Source organism: Haliotis cracherodii, unplaced genomic scaffold (genome assembly GCF_022045235.1).
Source record: "Haliotis cracherodii isolate W230 unplaced genomic scaffold, xgHalCrac1.p SCAF_3, whole genome shotgun sequence".
NCBI classification, from domain to species: domain Eukaryota; kingdom Metazoa; phylum Mollusca; class Gastropoda; order Lepetellida; family Haliotidae; genus Haliotis; species Haliotis cracherodii.
The window spans coordinates 45,073,223-45,095,272 of NW_027266286.1; the positions used below are offsets into that span (position 1 = coordinate 45,073,223).

The 22,050-nt window shown below is 39.1% G+C and overlaps 1 protein-coding gene across 10 annotated transcripts in view; it reads left to right on the plus strand.

Moving 5' to 3' along the window:
• The window catches only part of LOC139473564 (synaptotagmin-7-like), a 422,936-nt gene that overhangs the window by 379,372 nt on the left and 21,514 nt on the right, over positions 1-22,050 (plus strand). For 7 of the 10 annotated variants that reach the window (XM_071256214.1, XM_071256213.1, XM_071256219.1 and 4 more), the window contains 3 exons: positions 7,246-7,275; positions 11,417-11,549; positions 20,092-20,461. In XM_071256214.1, the coding sequence (XP_071112315.1) occupies positions 7,246-7,275; positions 11,417-11,549; positions 20,092-20,461 (533 nt within the window). Of the gene's footprint in view, positions 1-7,127; positions 7,188-7,245; positions 7,276-11,416; positions 11,550-20,091; positions 20,462-22,050 lie in introns of all 10 variants that reach the window. The other 3 variants (XM_071256220.1, XM_071256221.1, XM_071256216.1) reach the window with 2 other exon arrangements.

Genomic DNA, 22,050 nt, shown 5'->3' on the forward strand with positions numbered 1-22,050 from the left:
GGCGCTGTGATTCGCTGTGCTGTTCAAAACAATTATCATCTAACTTGAGTAAATATTCCAACTGCTCTTTAGTCATCTGGAAACTCCAACTCTATGATCAGTAACTGCTTCCTCTAACTACACACAGACACACAGACTGACCATGTCCCTCAGTTCAGGCCTTACTCATGTATGTTTAGACCTCGGCAACAAATGGCCGCCGATCATGGAGCTAAAGCCCTCCTTCAGTCCGTTTTTTGTCAAAATTAGCACAAGCAGACGATGACGAGGCATATGTGAAATACTTAAAGGGCTTGCGTTGATCGATGCTCATGATCACTGGATTGTCTGGTCCAGACTCGATTATTTACAGACTGCAGTCATATAGCTGGAATATTGCTGCGTGCGGCGTTAAACAACAAACAGACAAGTTCTTAGGGGCATGAGAGTAGGCCTTAAAATCAGGGACTTGAAATGGTAGAATGTTATGTTTCTCATGTCTCAGTATTGTTCAAAAGTAACCGAGGGTACTTGTGGCCTATCATCTTCATCACTTAAGGCTTTCCTCCCACGTCACACTAACATCTCATACTATGTAGTGTTCAACCAGACCGCCTCCCTGGTCTTGTGGTAGAGCGTCCGCCCGGAGAGCGGAAGGTCCGGGGTTCGATCCCAGGCCGCGTCATTCCTAAAGACATTAAAAGATGGTACTTGTTGTTACCCTGTCTGACGCTAGGCATTAAGGGGCTAAAACAAGGACTGGTCGGCTTGGAGTCTGTATACTGTGTCTGAGTGGGGTATTCATGTTAAACTGCAGCATGGTATCTCAGTGAGCTAGCAGGCTATAAATTGGCATCAGTCCGGACTAGTACAAGCAGCCACACACACATGCATGCACGTCGCTATATAAGTGCAATAATCTTGGACGCGAGGTTAAACCCAATTTCACCTCACCTAGTGCTCAGCCAAAAATCTTAACCCATGCACCATCTCACCTCCAAGTAACCAGCCCTGTATCTATAATTCTGTTGTATTTGATGCACCATCAGGCATCACCTCCATGTGTTCAATTTTGATATTGACAATTTATTATTCACAGTCTTTCCATGGCCTTTGGTTTGTGTGTTTTCAACAATGGATGTCCTTGAGAATTGTTTTAAAAAAATGACTCTCTGCACCATGTTTCCATGTTGTGTCACAAAGGCTGATTGAATTGAACTGTGGTTTTATCTGTTGCTGCCTGTTGATGTAATGACATGCGTTAAAGTATCTCAGCTTGACATGAGAGTGTTGATCTATACACTGCTACGTCAATATTGGAATCACGATGCTAGTACATTTGTACAGAATCTAATTAACTTAAGAAAGAAACAACGACCAAGAATCATTTATTTCATATTTGAGATATCAACATTATGTACAGTCTCTTTAAGGATGTTAATAAAATGTACAAGGTTTACAAATATTTACCCGTATGTAAGTAAAGACACCCTAAATAGAATCTGAAACCGGCAATGTCAGGCAAGTCCATTTTATGAACAGGGGGGTTAAGTTTGGTGTTTCCCAGATATTCTCACAATTTTCATGTCGATTATCTGTACATTTTCTCCCAATACAGATTGTCATATCTCTCCCACTTGCGAATGCAATCATTTGGCCATTGCATTTATCTGCATTGCCCAGCTACATCTATAGGGAACAACTCACTAGACTCTTCCCTCTAAAAAATAACATCGTCCAATTTACGACGTCATCAACTTCTGTGCACATGTTCGAATCTCCAGAAGTGACGTAATTGATAGAACATTATACTATTGTGAAATAAACCACACTTTGTTCTTCATTGTTCTTTGTGATTTATCGCGTAGCTAACTTATGTTGGTGAATATCACATTAATTTGTGAATCTGACAAACCATTGACTTCTAAAATAGACTGTGTTCAAGGTTGAAATGAGTCATGCTGTTACATTAACCATTTGTTATAGTGGTGTCACCAAGTCTGTGGGTGTTTTTTGTTTTATGCTGGAGTCATCAATATTCACGTACATTTTGGTTGCAATAACGTATTGGATGGGCGAACTAGTGGTTGATAGCTTGATTAACGATTCAAGTCATCGGGACACAATGGCACAATCAACATGGTCAGACATTGTTTGAGTTGTCTCCCTTGGCAAGCATGGGGACATGCTCCTTCCCAGTGCGTGACACCTTCGTTACACTCTCGGTAACATCACTGCCACTAGTGTGGGCGCGGCCATTACAAGAATCTTGAAATTTTCCCTCTAACCCCATATGTAGTAACGTTTATACTTTTGTTTATGTCTTTGGGAATGCCATCATATTTCATTTTGAAAAGGTTTACGACTGACCATGTTTTCCAGATGAATTTATTTTGTTGTTTTAATAATCAGATTGGTTCAAGATTGCAGACTAACGGAAAATCAACCAACTTCTCCCTTACATTCTTACTATATCAATTAAAGATGATACTTTTAATGAAAAAGAAATTCAAATTGACAAACAAAGAAAGTAATTTATCAGCGGTAAGTGTATTCGGCGTCATGACAGTCGTCACTTGTTTGTAAACATAACGGTCATTCAGTTGCAAGTTCAACTCCAAGCATGGTTGGGTCCACCTATCACAGTGGGGAGTTTTGACTCGTGGCAGCGATAGTATAGAGAGCTCTGCGAACAGACTATCGCTGTGAGGAGCTTAGCATGGGGAATTGAACCTCTGCCCCAGAAGCAAAACAGGACTGCACACAATAAGATGAAAGACATTTGATAATGTGGTATGTGTTTTATAGAACTTTCTCCACAGGTAGCAGCAGAGTACATCCTGTATTATTTTAACTGAGAAGCTCAAGTAGTGTTGGGGGCATTTAGCTGTACAGGAAGGGCCAGTCGTGTAAGGTGCTGCAGCTCGCTGTGCAGGATGGTCCAGTTGTGTAAGGTGCTGCAGCTCGCTGTACAGGATGGTCCAGTCGTGTAAGGTGCTGCAGCTCGCTGTGCAGGATGGTCCAGTTGTGTAAGGTGCTGCAGCTCGCTGTACAGGATGGTCCAGTCGTGTAAGGTGCTGCAGCTCGCTGTGCAGGATGGTCCAGTTGTGTAAGGTGCTGCAGCTCGCTGTACAGGATGGTCCAGTCGTGTAAGGTGCTGCAGCTCGCTGTGCAGGATGGTCCAGTTGTGTAAGGTGCTGCAGCTTGCTGTGCAGGGTTGCATCCCAAGGGCACCAAAAAGAAATGATCGTGGGTTTGAATCCCAATTCGCCCTGATTATGTTTCTAGGTTTGTCAGCACCATACCCGTGCTCGTGGGTAAACGTCTCAGACCTGTATCACGTCAGGCTTTCCTCTAATATTGAGCTGACATGCTGTGATATAACTGGAATACTGTTCAATGCGGTATTGATGATGTTATTATTGTTGTTAGTCACTGACTTATGATGATAATATCTGATTGTGGAAAAAGGACATCAGGCCTTGATACATCAGCATCCCTTTTGTCTGGCCTGGTCTCCTTATGCTGTGCAGTCAGTCAGTCCGTGTGGGTTGTTTCTTTGTACACTTGGGCGCTGGGGTAGCCTAGTGGCTAAAACATTTACTCGTCATGCCAATGACCCGGGTTCGATTCCCCAAATGGGTACATTCTGGTGTCCCCACCGTGATATTGTAGGAATATTGCTAAATGTGGCGTAAAACCATACTCACTCACTCACTCACTCACTCACTAAAAAGAAGGGGCGGTGGGGAAGCCTAGTGGTTATAGCGTTTGCTCGTCACGTAGAAGACCCAGGTTTGATTCCCGACATGGGTACAGTGATACAGTGATATTGCTAAAAGCGGCATAAAATCAAACTCACTCACTCACTCACTCACTCACTCACTGATTCAAACCTGTTAGAATAGCTTACCTCAGTGAACTATTTGCACTAACATAATACTCCTGAAGTCCATGCTGTAGCAGAGATGACCAGTTGTTGGCAGTATTCAGTGGCATGGAAGTCCATGCTGAAGCAGAGATGACCAGTTGTTGGCAGTATTCAGTGGCATGGAAGTCCATGCTGCAGCAGAGATGACCAGTTGTTGGCAGTATTCAGTGGCATGGAAGTCCATGCTGTAGCAGAGATGACCAGTTGTTGGCAGTATTCAGTGGCATGGAAGTCCATGCTGTAGCAGAGATGACCAGTTGTTGGCAGTATTCAGTGGCATGGAAGTCCATGCTGTAGATAAAATGACCAGTTGTTGGCAGTATTCAGTGGCATGGAAGTCCATGCTGTAGCAGAGATGACCAGTTGTTGGCAGTATTCAGTGGCATGGAAGTCCATGCTGTAGCAGAGATGACCAGTTGTTGGCAGTATTCAGTGGCATGGAAGTCCATGCTGTAGCAGAGATGACCAGTTGTTGGCAGTATTCAGTGGCATGGAAGTCCATGCTGTAGCAGAGATGACCAGTTGTTGGCAGTGTTCAGTGGCATGGAAGTCCATGGTTGTCAACTAATGTTTAACTCCACACACAGGAATATTCCAGCTATATGACAGCAGCCTGTTAATAATCGTTTGATGTAGACAATCCAGTGATTGATATCATGAGCAATGATCCACAATCCAGATGTGATGACAAGCAGTCAACCAAATCACCGAGCTGGACCACTCAATCCATTCAGTCGCAGTAAGATGCTGTTGATCTGTGCTATCCCGAAATACCCACAGGGCCAAGCAGTTCATTTCAAAACAAGTATAGCGTTTACGATTCCAGGCATCTCTACAACAGAATTCCCAGCACTTGGGACTGACTTTAGCAATCATTATAATCAGTGACACTATGACAGGATGAATAAATATTGCTTCTCCCAGAGGATATCCATTTTTTGGGACCAGATTACAAACAGGGAAGAAAATTAGATAGTCTCTGTTTATTTGTGATGACTTGTTGCTTAAAACAGAAATTAGTGCCTGTCACCAATAAAGAAACTTAATGCAGAGAGGCAGAACTGTACAAGCGATTGTGATGCAAAAACCTAACTGGGCACAATTTACGGTGCCACCCCTGGCTAAATGTCATAAATTGATGGATAATCATGGCTGATGGCATCACACTGACATCATAATTGTAGGATCTAGAGTTATTTGGCCACAATACACTCATATTATTAATCAGGACTTCCAAAGGGGAGCGATGTAAGGACATTCCAACCTTTCCAGGAATATAACTCAGGTTTTTAATCCATGTTGCAAATGATATATTACATGAGTGGCTGTGTTATTCACAGTGGTTATAATAGTGGAGCCTTTGTGGTCATTTGTGATGTATCAGTGCTGTGATGTTTCTTGTCACCGTTTGTTTTTTTTTGGAAAAAAGATCTTGAAGTTCATCATAGTTTTGTGAAAAACACATGCAATAGTTTCGATGTAGTAAACATGATAAATTCTTGCTCGTAAAACAACGATTTCATCATTGAATGGGTTCCAATTCGCCATGCGTGTTTTTACAGAGACAGTAATTCGTCATGATAATGGTTCTCTTCAGATGAAAATACTTTAGAAATATAATAAGCTTGACAGATGAAGTATGAATATATATATACAGTTGTTTGAAACACATGAATTGCATAGAGATGCCACTAAGCAGTTGGGGACAAGTTTTTTGTTCCCAAGTGGGTATAGGTGTGGAGTCAATTCCTGGTGTCTCATACAATTCTCTAATACTTCTGGAATATTGCCGTAATTGTCCTTGATCCACAGCACTCGCATCAGTGACGTTATTGAGAACTGAGAATGCAAATAATTGAGGTACGATGTCATTAGCAAATTATTTCAAAATTAAGAATTCATCAGGTGTTTATGATACTTTCATATCAAGGACACTAAGTTTTCATTTCATGTTTATCTCCATTTGTGTGAAATTCAATCTATTATAAATATTAACATTTATATGTGTATCAATAAATGCTAAATATCACCAGCTAAAATAGAACAGCCTTGAGTAATATTTATATTTTTAATTACATTAATATTTTTGAAAATGTTACTGCAATATTCTTGAGACATTACATAAACGTGACATTTGGAAAGAGAAAACTGTAAATATGAATCGGAAACCTTTGATTAATTTTGATTTTATAGATTCCAATTAAAGGTGGTATTACAACCAATAATGTAAAAATACGTACCATGTACCATTAATAAAAAAACAAAAACATTAAGGGTTGCCGGGTTACCTTTGATGTTAAAATGTTTTCAATAATTATTGAAGTGGCGATAATAATTCTATTACATTTCTGATTATCACTATGAAATAATACTTATTGGACAGTCATGAAACTTTCAGAAAGAATTCAGATAATATCTACATTTTGACCAATTGGACCACTGCCGTTATCATCGTACAGTTAGGAGCCTACATTTCGTTGCCATGGTAGCAAACAACCTATAAACTAATATTTTGTGTCCAAATATATATGTATAAATATCTTTGAAAGAAATTAGACATCTATAGTGTGACCAATCAGATGGTTCAGTTATGTTGCCATGGTAACACCTTTTCAGTTGTGTCCTGAAAAGGTTGTACCTTAATACCAAATTTGAATGAAATCTCAATTTTTTTCCATTGGCATTGAGAAGGGTAGTCCTTTAATCCAGTCACACTGTGCCATGATATACCTGTGTACAAAGATTGACAAAAAATGGCTAAATGACATGTAAGCAGTGGCCACTTAAAGAAAACCTGTCAGTTATAACCAGGAGGTCGTTGTTGAGAGGGAATTGGAATGTGAAATTTGCAGTGCACATCCACCCACCCGTTCCATGGCTCTACTAAATGCAGTTTTTGAGAAAACGCACAAAGTTGGAGGAAGAATAATCATATATTGCGAATACTTAGAGTAATTTTTTTAAGGGTTGTAACAAGGTATACCCAAATTCATTATCTACTAAAACCCAAATAAATAATATAAATATATTTGATGTTGAAATCTTCAATTTTTTAAGGGTTCACAACAGAACAGAATTGATTAGTTTTGATTTCATATTCAAACAAGTTATCTTCCCAACCCCAAGCAAGATGAATATCTGATATTGGAAGTTAGATTTTGTTTTTAGGGTATCAAACCGACCGTGAATTGATGTGTGGTTTTTGATTTCATTCCAGGGGCTGGTTTTCACTGTTTGACCAACAGGAGGGAGCAGCCTGCCCCGGCCACACGAACGAGTAACTTGCTGTTATTTTTTCTATCATAATAACTGTTTGTTTGTTTTACCTGTTACAGCAATGGCGTACTCAATGGATTTCTCAAAAGGTATTCAGCCAGCTTAGTGGAAGTCTAGTATATCAAAGGATGCAGTGTATTCACAAAGCCATTAGAGTCTAATACTGTACTATAAATTGAATTTAATTACTTCTAAAGGTATGATAAACAAGGCAATTTAAAAACAGGTCAAATACCAAGGTTCTCATTTTATGAGAATTGAAATGTTAAGCATTTTTTCTGAAGTATTATTCAGTTATTAAGCAGGTTAGTTTCCTGAAAAAGTTTTAGGTACTTAGATTCTTGAAATTGTAACTAGATAACTTGAATATAAAGAGAATGTCATTGGAATTGTCATTTGTTTGAACAAAATCAATGTTTATTTGAATACAATTCAGTTTCACAACTTGGATAGAAAAGTAGATACTTCCATCAAATACCCAACCTCTGTTACATCATAGTCATAAATTGATGGCTAATATTTTAGATGTCCTCAATGTCCTCTTCACTGTCAACTATCTTGGAACTAGTTTTATGGAAAACCTTATTGTCAGCCTTACTGCAACTGCGATAGAAAAGCAGATTTCGGAAAGGATTTTAGAAAACATTACACAACAGACATTTTCATAAATAAAATTCAGTTTTCCTCAATGATTGAAAATATTTCTTAAATGATGTAGTTAAACACGATTTTAAAATTACCCGTCTTAATCAAATATTGAAAGTGGTTCACAGGAGTTTTTTATATCTTAAAAGATTTTTTGAAACAATAGTTAAAACCTTTTTCAATTTTAAACTTGATTCTATGGCTAATAATTTGTGTTTGCAATTGGTTCTTAGATCTGAGTAGAGTAACAGTATTGATTACGAGATTAGTTAGAACTTGTATAGATTACTTCCTTTTCTTGCCAAACAAGTTATCTAAAAATATGTTAACACATGTTAACAAAACATGTCTACTTTTGGCTGAATGCCTCAATAGTATTCCTAATGAATCATCAAATCTGTTCTACTGTCTCAAATTTCAACTCAAATATCAGGATGAAACAATGAATTTGTTGAAAATAATTCTTCCAGAATCTGTGTTAATTTGTGCCTGTTCTTAATACTAACTTTTAAACACTGCTTTGTGAATTAAATTGCAAGGCAGATGTGTTGGGGTGAAATAATGAATTGTCAAAAACAAATCTACATCAAGAGAAGATATACAATTTCATCCTTTACATCCTCATACTGTTTTTTTGAAGGAAAAAAAATAGGTTTTGCATGAATGATATAATTTTGATAATTTAGAACACTAGAATTTGCTTACTGTTACACGTGAGATTACTGCAAACATATTTTGCCTGAAGCTTCTAAACTGCTGATTAGTAGATGGCTTTGTGAATGCAGTTTTTGTCCCCGGTTCTTTCTTCTGTTTGGTTGTAGAGTGAGTGGTATATGGCTATGTGTGTCTCCCCTGTGCTGGTTGTTCCATGTTGTTACCATAGCTGTAGGATTGTGTGGTGATGATGGACCTGCATGTCTTCAGCAAAGTTGTCATGACAATGTGGTTAGATTCAGATTCAAAATTTGACAACAGTCAATGTTATCAACAATAAGGGTTTGCTTGTAATGATTGATCATTTAATTATCATTTAAGTTCTCTGTAGTTACAGTCAGACATCTATTGGTTCCTGTAGTTACAGTCAGACACCTATTGGTTCCTATTGTTACAGTCAGACACCTATTGGTTCCAATAGTTACAGTCAGACACCTTTTGGCTCCTGTAGTTATAGTCAGACACCTATTGGTTCCAATAGTTACAGTCAGACACCTATTGGTTCCTGTAGTTACAGTCAGACACCTATTGGTTCCTGTAGTTACAGTCAGACACCTCTCGGTTCCAATAGTTACAGTCAGACACCTCTTGGTTCCTGTAGTTACAGTCAGACACCTATTGGTTCCAGTAGTTACAGTCAGACACCAATTGGTTCCTGTAGTTACAGTCAGACACCTCTTGGTTCCTGTAGTTACAGTCAGACACCTATTGGTTCCTGTATTACAGTCAGACACCTATTGGCTCCTGTAGTTACAGTCAGACACCTATTGGCTCCTGTAGTTACAGTCAGACACCTATTGGCTCCTGTAGTTACAGTCAGACACCTATTGGCTCTTGTAGTTACAGTCAGACACCTCTTTGGTCATGTAGTTACAGTCAGACGCCTATTGGTTTCTGTAGTTACAGTCAGACACCTCTTGGTTCCAATAGTTACAGTCAAACACCTATTGGTTCCAATAGTTACAGTCAGACACCTATTGGTTCCAATAGTTACAGTCAGACACCTATAGGTTCCTATAGTGCAACACACTGGCTTTACCAAACAGTTGACAAAGGACAAGCTGTATGAGCCAGAAAACTGTTATCAAGGCCACATTTGACATGTAGTCACACCCACAGCCTAGATCGCCATGAAGAATGCATGAAACCCAATCCAATTGATTGTTCAGTACGATGGCTGACCGAGGTCCATTGACCCTGACTCTATGCTAGTCACATGGTCATTTCAACCGGCATTCAGAGAGGCCCCATAATCCAGGGCCAGTTCTGCCTTCTCATCGATTACAGATTGAGGTGTCTGTTCCTAATTAAAGGGCCCTCTACTTATCAGTGATTGGTTAATTGGGATATTTGGTCTTCTGGGGGATATCATTGGAAATTGTATTGTCTGGATTATGAAGGTTTCATAGTATACGTTTCACAGCTTTTGATAAGGATAATATATATTTCATACCATGTACGCCCCGTGAAGATGTGGGGTAGAATAGGTCTTCAGCAACCCATGCTTGCCGTAAAAGGCGACTGACGGGATTGGATGGTCAGGCTTGCTGACTTGGTTGATGCATGTCATTGTATCCCAACTGCGCAGAGCTATGCTCATGATGTCAATCACTGGTCCAGACACAATTATTTACAGACCACCATCATATAGCTGGAATATTGCTGAGTGCGGCGTTAAACAACAAATAAACAAACAAATCATACCATGTACATAAACATATAGATAATATGTTTTGTGTATTATGGGATACAAGCAATACCCTTATCAAAAGTTGTACATATTTTTGTATATGTAGTGGCTATTTTTCAACATAATTTCGAATGGAAATTGTTTAGACAATAACAAAATCAATGACTGTTGTTTAGTTAGTGATTATAGAATTAAAAAAATTCTGTCAAGTGCAAGACATGCATGTTTGTTGTTTCCTTTGTCAGGTGTCTGGTATTTAGTGGTGATAGTAGCAGATTATCTCCCCTCTCACGGAATGAAAACAAAATATCTGGTAGAAGAATATCATTGTTATTACTCAGAACTTATACTACCATAAGTTAAACAAGCTGTCTTGTTTTCTTATCCTTGTCCATATTCAGAAACTGATCACAATAAAGACTTAAAACATTTGTAACTCTACGATCACTTTCTGAAATTGGATTGATTGGAAACTAACACAGGTGTGGTATCAAAATTGAAATTTTCTTTCTGAAAGATCCGCTTTCACAATGTCCTCATCTTTTTAATCTGAGGAGATACTATTTGCCTACAGATATATCAATACAAGGGCAAGTACAAAAGAGTTCTGCCAGATGTTTTGTTTGTACTGATGTAATTATGTGTATTTTGGTAAACAGTTTAGTTTGTTTAGGATGTGTGGGATTTTTTAGCTGTCCAGGGTTTGCAGGTGTCTGGTGTTATGTGTGTGAGGAGTATTTGGAATACTATTAGTTTAAGTAAGTTTTCTTAAAGTATTATTTGGAGAGCAAACCTACTCAGATTTATATTCCAACTACCTCTCACTCTGTGGTGTCCTGTTTCCTTGTCTTCACCGATATGTGTGTGCAATTCTGATCAAAATGGAACAGGATTCATTTAAAGTTGTTATTAACATTTTGCCTTTCATAAACTGTACATTTAATATTGTGCTAGTTTTTTATACTAACATATTAAATGTAAATTTTCTTAATCTTTCAAGTTTCAACTTTCTTAATATTTCTTCCTATTTGCTTCTTTCAACTTTTATTAACACCTTTTTTGCAGAGGGAAATGAGTGTTTAGCATAGTCTGTCATGTCATTTCTGTAATTTCCCATTCTGATCATGGAACGTTTTGGTTCAAATAAGACGCAACAGTCTAAAATTGAAATTTGATTTCAGATTTGAGAGACCTGATCGTAAAATGGTTGCGGAACATGTCCAGCCCTCATCCAACTCCCAAACCGCCCTAAACCAGTCGCTCGGCATTAACCAAACACCACGAGAGTCCTACCAAACGATGGGAATAACCCGGGTAAGATTTGACCCTCGAGTGGTCTTTGTGTACTGTGTATTGGAATCTATAGCCCGTCTACTCAGTCACCTTGAGGTGATGCTTACGCCAGACTTGGAAGATTAAAGAGATCGCGAGTCAGCAGACGGCATTAAAGTTTTAAAAGTTTACGCATCAGATTTAAGGAGTTTATCACAAGATTGACCTGGAAGCAACACTGTGGAGTTCTAATGGTTGCTGGTTGGTGTTTGGAATATATATTTTACCGTGGAGTGGTTTTCAACATCAGTGTCATGAATTATGATCTGGGTTAAGCTTATGCTGCTTAAGATTGTGTAGATAATTTGCTCTGGTTGCAGACTTTATAGTTTTGGACTCATCTTTGTGTGCTCATCATGTGGTTCGTTCTTGGCTGGTTTCCATAGTGATTAGAGTGTGGAATTGGTCCCCAGTTACCCACCCTAGTCTTTAGGGGCGTTATGGGCATCAGGTGGCCGCTGAGTAGAATGAGGACTTTGGTCAATTATCAAGTGGACATGTCTTGACTGCTGTCCGAAGGGAGTGGGGACGACCACTTGAAATTCTAGGGGGTGAGGGTGGGCGAGAGTAACTTTTAATGTCTTGAAGTTCTGTCTCCAAAAATATTCTGTCTCTAACAAATATCCTAGAAAATTAAGTATTAAATGGTTGATTTTATGATCTTAAGATATCATACAATCATACAATCATACAATACAATCACTGGTCTTCATCTGGCATTGGTTTTCCTGCAGAGTACAAGAAGCTTTCAGGTTGGGGTCGAGTTTGAAATACCTTTTCTCATACACATTTCAGTCAGTATGTCTGTACATCTGATCCAAGTCAACTGAGGATAATTACGCATAAACCATTTAAGATATCTTCATGAATTTTGCCCAATTATATGGTTTTGCCTTTTTATTGACATGAAAATGCTATATTATTTTCGAATTTTATCATGTTTTAAGCGAAACAACATTAATCACTACAGAAAACAGGGTTGGGTTTTATTGAAAATGTTCATATCATTCATTTTATACTAAGATACTATGTATGAATCCCAAATTCACTCTGATTAGCAGGGCATACTTGATTTAACCTGCACAAGGTGCATGTTGACATAAAAAGCTAGTTACACCAGACAAAACCAGGTTGCACCCTGGTCCCATAAATTTATCAAACCTGAAACACAGATGCATAAACCTGTCTAAATGAGGGGCACGGGTAGCCCAGTCGTCTAAGGCACTGCGGTTCGCTGTGGAGAGTTGCGTCCCTTAGGCACACCAGAAACCTATGATTGTGGGTTCGAATCCCGGTTCACCTCGATAAAGTTTCTAGGTTTGTCAGCACCATACCCATGCTCATGGGTCTCACCGAAGTGGTAAACGTCTGAGACCTGCATCACTTTGGGCTCTCCTCCCACATTAAGCTGACACGCCATGATGTAGCTGGAATAATGTTAAAAGCGGCGTTAAACCGACTCACTCACTCACTAAATGAGTAAAATCACAGATTTCCGATGACTGTCATACATCAATAAACTGACACAACGTGATGATTAGTGATATAGCATGGTAAATAGAATTTAGAGACATTGAGTTTGTTCAAAGATTGATGTTGTGTAAGGTAGGGTTGGTCCTACACAAAGTTGGTACTTAGACATAAATATTAGGTTGCATTTTTCAATAATATGTTGCACTGGTGCATGTTTTGTACAGCTAAATCAAGGCCTGATTATGGTTTTGGTTTGTCATATCTGGGGTCATGGGTTTTACCACAGTGGTATATGTCAAAGACCTGCCTCTTTCCGGTTATGTTGAGCTATATAAAAAGAAGGGGCAGTAGGGTAGCCTAGTGGTTAAAGCATTCGCTCGTCACACAGAAGACCCGGGTTTGATTCCTGACATGGGTACAGTGATACAGTGATATTGCTTGAATATTGCTAAAAGTGGCATAAAATCAAACTCACTCACTCACTCACTCACTCACTCACTCACTCACTCACTCACTCATTGAAATATAGAAAATAATATTATGATACATTGATATTGCTTGAATATTGCTAAAAGTGGCATAAAATCAAACTCACTCACTCACTCACTCACTCACTCACTCACTCACTCACTCACTCACTCACTCACTCACTCACTCACTCACTCACTCACTCACTCACTCACTCACTCAATCACTCACTCAATCACTCTGTGACTGTGACATTGTTACAAAAAGGAAGTGTTTTTCACTGTAGTTTCATTTCATTTGTAAAACAGTTTCAATTCAACCCTTTTGAAAACATGCATGCAATGTAAGACTGTATCTGTTTCTTATGGCCTGTGTTATGAACGGGTACATTTACTGTGCGTCACACGAATTTGTCATTGGCTCAAATGTGTCTCAAATAAACCCAGTTTCATAACTCGTGAAGTAGTTCAATATTTGCCAAATTGGAGGCCTACCAACCAGAACAACAAACATGCTCTCTTCAATCTTGTACCTGGTACGTGAAATTAGGCTGTATTTCATCCCAGCTGTTCCATTTTGTTTTCAATGGCAATTACCCAAATGTCAGGATTTTGCGATAGATTAACTGGGATTGTCAATAACATTGCCATCAAGCTATTTCATTAATGTGTATACAGCTGAACAACACCCTCCCATTGCACTACCAGGTAGGAGACCCGTGAAGATCCGGGGTAGAATAGGTCTTCAGCAACCCATGCTTGCTGTATAAGGCGACTAGGCTTGTCGTAAGAGGCGACTAACAGGACCGGGGGGTCAGGCCAGCTGACTTTGTTGATGCATGTCATCGTATCCCAGCTGTGTGGATTTATGCTCATGATGTCAACCACTGGATTATCTGGTCCAGGCTCGATTTTTTCAGACCGCCGTCATATAGCTGGAATATTGCTGAGAGCGGCGTTAAACAACAAACCAACAAATAAACAAAACCAGGTAGGAGAACGTCCCCAACTCCTGGTTGTCATAGCTTGCTTGAATGGGAATCAGATGGCCACAATGTGTGTGGCATGTTGCTCACACTATCAACCACTGGTCTGCCTGATCCAGACTTGATTAGCTACAGGTTACAGTGACATAGCCCGAATATTGCTATGACAACATTCACACAGCAACACCGTGTTTCACATAAACAGCTGATGAGAACAATTTGAAAGTAATGTTTTAATTAATGAAAAAGTATAACTTGAAAAAGAGAATTAATATTTTTCTTTGGCCCTGAAATGAAATTCACTCACACTGATTGGACAGTAAAGTAAGTACCAAGAGTAAAAGTGTATTGAGTCTAGAGACATCCTTCAACAATGATTAAATTTGAGAGACATGTTTGTCCCACGAGCTCCAGAAATATTTTTATCGTATGCTAAAATAACGCATGGCAGTTTGGATATATGTCCGGTCTGTCTCCACTGAGCGAACAGGAAGAAATGTGGCACAAACATTACAGAAAAGAAGACATATCATTTGATGGGAATGTTGGGGGAAGTAAATTTGTGTACGACATGGAAAATGTAATCACTAGTCATGGAGGACACAGGAGCCTTTTTCATAGCTGTCAACGTTGAATCCATTTGAATCCGTTTCATGAATATTTCATGTACAGATAAGAAAGCCTGTCAAGATATAGCCAGTCCTTGGTGTTAAAAGTGGACAGTGGTGTTTTTAATTGTCATGCACAAGATGTATGCTGTCTCTTGTAAAGCATTGGACTTTTTGTAAGATGGGTATTTTCAAAATTCTAACGGTGGCTTGTTGTACAAACAGTGTCCTTAAGTGCAATTATTACCCATCAAACCAAACACGGGGGAATACCTCGCGTTGTTAAAATATTTGCATAAAATTTATCTTCAATAGTTTTTAACTTTCAAAACATGTTAAAAAAATGGAAATGTTTCTCTGGCATTAGAGACCACTTTAAATCCTGCATGTCAGTCATTTTATGGCCACTAAATAATATTTCTTTTCTAATTAGCAGCTGATTGTATTAGAGAAACAAGTTTAGTATGTGCCCAGTTGTGTTTGTTGGTGTTCTCGGTAGAAACGTGTTCCTCTCTCAGCACTTTTGTTCTCAATAAGAAAGTTTCCTACCTCCCTCCTCTTTGCAAAAATTTGAGAAACATTTTATTTTTTATGCATATTAATCACATGTGGATAAAACATCTTTCATGTGAGAAATATAATATCTATATGTTGGTGTTAAAATAAATAAATGGAAGAAAGCAGATACTCTGCGGGCTACACCGTGGAGGTTTCCAACAATAAGTAATATGTCACAAAGTGGTAATTAATTCATAAAGTGGTAATTAATTCATAAAATGATAATTAATTTATAGTGGTAGTTAATTCATAAAGTGGTAATTAATTTATAAAGTAATTAATTCATAGTGGTAGTTAATTCATAAAGTGGTAATTAATTCATAAAATGGTAATTAATTCATAAAATGGTAATTAATTCATAGAGTAGTAATTTAATCATGGAGTGGTGATAAATTCATAGTCATAATTAATTCATAAAGATCGTAATTATTTCACTTGTCCTTTGACAAAAAATCAGTTTGACTTTCATTCTCTGATTCTCTACTGAACCAAACCACACTGGCAACAGATGGAGAAAACATATATTGTTTGAGCTCTTGTGATGTTCAAAAGTTTGAATTAAGCAGTGAACACAAAAACACAGCCGCATTGGATATTCTCCTGGGACCAAGTCAGCTAGATCAAGCACCATATCAATACCATGAGGAATGAGTTATTCTATCAGCCTGTCTCCTGACTGGAACCAGATATTTGCATGTAGGATTTGGGCCACGAAGGGATATCCAAGGCAGATTTAGATTTACTTTGTCAATACTTTACACAGTTTGCAAAGCTCCAATCACAATAAGTGTACTTGACATGCGATGTCAAAGTAAATTGCACCTTGGTTTGGACAGGGTGCAGATTCTCACTTCCAAGATGGTATGTGAAATTCATTCTTTTTGTGAAGCTAAATTATGTTTATGGCAATGAAAACTTGATATATAATTTTTTTGTTACTGGAACATATGCTGTTGAAAAGAAGTGAAGGAACAACTAATATTTTCACATGACTATAGTTTACGACAGATTAACTGTTATATGAACAATTGGGGGTTCTTTAACTTCATATATATGAATACATATGTTATACATATGAATGTGTGTTGTTTTGTTGTGTTGTTTTGTGTGAATGTCTTAAAATCAGTTAGATATTTCTGTTTTTACTTATTTAAAGTTGACTATGGGGCCCTTCAAGACAGATACTTCTATCTGAAACTTCTCTTGTCATAATTCCACTTAGGACAAAGATTGAACTAAGCAGCATAAAGAGGTGCAAGTTACCTTTGTTAAATGACCCGTCAAGATCCGGGCTAGAATAGGTCTTCAGCAACCCATGCTTGCCGGAAAAGGCGACTAATGGGGCCACATGGTAAAGCTCGTTGACTTGGTTGATGTTTGTCATTGTATCCCAATTGCTTAGGTTGATGCTCATGATATAATCACTGAATTGTCTGGTCCAGACTTGATTATTTACAGACTTCTGTCATATAGCTGGAATATTGCTGAGTTCGGCGTTAAACAAAAACAACAACAAAAGCAACCCACCTTCATTAAATAAAACATCGAGAGAACTGCAAATACAAACGCTACCTACATTAAGCTTTTCAATCCTACTTTGTCAAACCGACATATCTGTTGTATGGTTATAATGAGTCAGTAGATTGTTTAATCATTCTCTGTGGGACAAGGAGGGTTAATATTTCACAGTTTCTGATGGAAACTCAGTGATTGTTTGGAGATAATGGTTGATAATTGACTTGGGGCGAGGAAAAGTTCACCTACACTACACATGTTAAGAAATTCACCTATTTCACTTTTCAATTTGTTTATACAGATCCCCTCAGGGATTTGAATCAGATTCTGTCTGTAGAGGTTATTAAACAAGATGCTGTTGTTGTGATGGAGGAATGTGTATCAAGATATCTCTAACCTTCTCAGTTTTTTATGGTTATTTGTTAGAAGGGACTTTGTTTTTCTTTAAGGTAAGATTTTTACATCACTGCCAGAGGCACTTTTTCTGATATAGAGCCGATCTTGAGACCGAAATGTTTAAATATAATTGATAGGAATATTGTTGTTGTGTTCCAAAATATAGAGTTGTGTTTGTCATATATTAGAGGCATGGGAGGCCTGGTTGTTTATGCTGCCACAATTCGCTGTGCAGAGTTACTGCCCTTAGTCATTAGTAAATAAATTTCTCAGCAGGAGAATAAACTCCTTATACCCTGCCACGAACAAGACAGGCTGCAAATGGATTTCTGATAGGCAGAATAAATCCCTTATACCCGTTTTGAAGCAAAAAGCTGCACGCTTTTTCAGAGTTAATGAAAGTCAAGTGGCATAGCACAAGTTAACCTTGGCTCAATTGAACAGCTGTTTTCTATGAGTTTTGAATTTGTTTTAATTTTTTAATTCTTTTTCAATGTCATATTAAAACATGTTGGTAAGATAAATTTGTTGTTGCAGCATCACGAGGGGTACAAGGGTTTCATACGTTCTCTCCGCCTCATCGGGATGCATAAAACCCCATGTACCCCTTATGATTCTGCTACAACTTATAATGTGTATATGGCGCGGTCGGGTAGCCTAGTGGTTAAAGCATTTGCTCGTCACGCCAAAGACCCGGGTTCGATTCCCGACATGGGTACAATGTGTGAAGCCCTTTTTCTGGTGTCCCCCGCCGTGATATTGCTTGAATATTGCTTAAAGCGGCGTAAAACCATACTCACTCACTATAATAGGGCGCATAGGGATGGTAGGGTAGCCTAGTGGTTAAAGCATTTGCTCATCACGCCGAAGACCCGGGTTTGATTCCTGACATTGGTACAATGTGTGAAGCCCATTTCTGGTGTCTCCCGTTGTGATATTGCTTGAATGTTGCTAAAAGCAGCGTGAAACAATTCTCACTCCCCCCCTCACTCCCTTACTATAATGTGACTGTAGGGGTGAGAGTGTTTGCTTGGCATGCAGCAGTAGGTGTGTAAGTAGTGTTGGGGACAGACCATCCCACCAGACAGGGGCATGTCAGTAGTTCAATCCCCTGGGTTAGCTTTACCAGAATACAGTTGGTGCTTGTTGTTACCCAGCCTGGTCCTCGGTATTAAGGGGACAACACATGGACTGGTTACCTCGGAGCAGGGGTCCGGAAACCGTCATATGTGCCGGACATGTCCGATTGGGAATCTCAAATGTCCGGTTTAAAATATTGCTTACCGGACATTTAAATCTTTCTGTCCGGACATTTTAAAAAGTATTGTCCGGACATTCTTAAATTTTGACCGGACATGATCAACAGTAAGGACTGAGCAGTTTCTGTCTGCAGTTGTAACACAATGAAGATTATCTACACTGACAAGCTTTGTTTGTTTTGATTACTGTAAATACATCGTACCTACATGATAGTCCAATCGGTCAATCACTGTAATAGGCAATCAAATGAGTTGACACTGATTAATCAAGGATTAGTTACTGAGAACATCTTGTTAATTTGAGTAAAAGGTTTTTACAACTGTACATAAATACCTTGCATCATCGAAGTACCTCATTATCTTCACAATGCTACGATACGTAACCTCAGACAAGAAGCGAAAGCGTAACGACAGCCAGTCGACCGGATCTGCCAAACCCTCAAAGTCTGGATGATCATTTTGTAAGTCGTGGCTAACGACTTTCACTTGGTTGACATACAATGAGGATCTGCAGATTTTATTGTTTTCAGTAGCTAGTCGTATATTGAATCTTGATTGACCGCCATTTTGCTTTCTGTGACGATCGATACCATTTTTATTATGGTCAATAATTAAGTACAGATGAAAAAAGTATTCAAATAACTATTGCTATCAACGATATTTTAGTATTTGTGATTATATTATCTGTCTTGTTTTTAAATAATCTTTAGTTTGTAAAATCTTTTCCTTCCCGTTAGGTCACGTGATAACCAAATATGGGATAATAGTCTCGATCCAAATGTTACAACGCGTACACTTGAGCAGACTCATGAATAATAATTAGAACGTTCACTACGTTAACAGATCGTTATTATAACAGAAACAAACATATGTTTTCCAAATATATCAAAAATGATATTATTTGTTATTAATTGTCCGGTGAATTAAACAATATAAATTGAAACAATTCATAATTCATCATATTATGAATACGTGACAACTTAAATTGTAACGTGTGTGTAAAAGTCGTACTAAAATAGGCTATTTAAAGGGGGTGTTGCCTAAATGCAAATGTCCGATTGGGATTTAAAATTTTCCGGACCCCTGCCTCGGAGTTAGTATCCTGCACTGTACACACTGATAAAGATGAGATCGATATTTGAATACCCTAATTTAGCCAGGAGTGTTTGGCTCAGTCACTCACCCACACTTTGCTATTATTGTATTTGAGTTTATGATTCCTTGTCCACTGTGGTCACTCATTGGGTCACTTCCTGTTTCAGGGCATGAGCCTGTCCAGCCAGAGTCGGTCGGCCTCGGAGGAGGAGGGGGAGTCGAGTGTGTGGAAAGGTGTGCGGAGCTTCGCCACGATGCTTATGGACGACAGCCCACCCGAGGAGAATGAAGCTCCTCTTGTAGAGGGCGTGGATTACAAACTAGGAAAGCTACAATTTGGACTTGGTTATGATTTCCAAAACTTGACTTTAACCCTGAAGATTCTTCGTGCTACGGGTTTGCCTGCCAAAGATCTCTCTGGTACCAGTGATCCTTATGTGAAAATTATGTTGCTTCCGGACAAAAAACACAAATTGCTAACAAAAGTGAAAAAGAAAAACTTGAATCCTCACTGGAATGAGTGTTTCTTGTTTGAAGGTAAGACATTTGAAACATCTGCCGAATGTAAATCAAATTTTGCTCTCAGTCACCTCACTCTTGGGGCCATTCTAAAACTGAATTGGTCCCATGTTATCTAAGCGTGTTGCACAATGAGGATTGGGTGGGTACAATGGCCACTTGTTAGGAATAATTGAGCACATGGGAAGTGAACTATTAATTGTGACCTGACCGACTTACTGTGTCGTGAAACACTGACACTCTGATGGACTATCGATTATTAGATTTGGCTTTCCTGCCATCAAACTCACATGCTGTGATATATCTGAAAACCAGTTCAAAGTGATATTATTCCCAAATCACTCACTCACTCACGGCCATGATCAAACTGACTCAAGCTCGGTATGGTTGCAGTAATGATCAAACTGACTCAAGCTCGGTATGGTTGCAGTAATGCCATCAAACTGACTCAAGCTCGGTATGGTTGCAGTAATGATCAAACTGACTCAAGCTCGGTATGGTTGCAGTAATGATCAAACTGACTTTGCAACCACTAAGTGGCTTCAAATAAAAGTAATGACAACAAACTTTTGTGATTCGGGACATGTTAGGTTTCAGTATAAACCGTTGCTTTTCACACTCATGAGTATTGGGGGAAACAGTTGTGACCTGGTTGTGTGTCTGATCCTGCCCTGACAGTGTCTTCCACAGGTCCCCAGTGAGACCTGACCAGTGAGGCTCAGGTGGCCTAAATGTGTGCAGGACTGCGTGTGTCATCGTAACGTAGTGGATCATTACTCATGCTATCGGCCACTAGTAAGGCTCAGGCGGCCTAAATGTGTGTAGGACTGCGTGTGTCATCGTAACGTAGTGGATCATTACTCATGACATGACTTTCATATTTATGACCAGTAGGATTAGACTGCCTAAATGTGTGCAAGACTGCGTGTGTCATCGTATCGTAGTGGATCATTACTCATGCTATCACCCACTAGTAAGGCTCAGGTGGCCTAAATGTGTGCAAGACTGCGTGTGTCATCGTATCGTAGTGGATCATTACTCATGCTATCACCCACTAGTAAGGCTCAGGCGGCCTAAATGTGTGCAGGACTGCGTGTGTCATCGTATCATAGTGGATCATTACACATGCTATCGGCCACTAGTAAGGCTCAGGTGGCCTAAATGTGTGCAAGACTGCGTGTGTCATCGTATCATAGTGGATCATTACACATGCTATCACCCACTAGTAAGGCTCAGGTGGCCTAAATGTGTGCAAGACTGCGTGTGTCATCGTATCATAGTGGATCATTACTCATGCTATCGGCCACTAGTAAGGCTCAGGTGGCCTAAATGTGTGCAAGACTGTGGGTGTCATCGTATCGTAGTGGATCATTACACATGCTATCACCCACTAGTAAGGCTCAGGCGGCCTAAATGTGTGTAGGACTGCGTGTGTCATCGTATCGTAGTGGATCATTACACATGCTATCACCCACTAGTAAGGCTCAGGTGGCCTAAATGTGTGCAAGACTGCGCGTGTCATCGTATCGTAGTGGATCATTACTCATGCTATCGGCCACTAGTAAGGCTCAGGTGGCCTAAATGTGTGTAGGACTGCGTGTGTCATC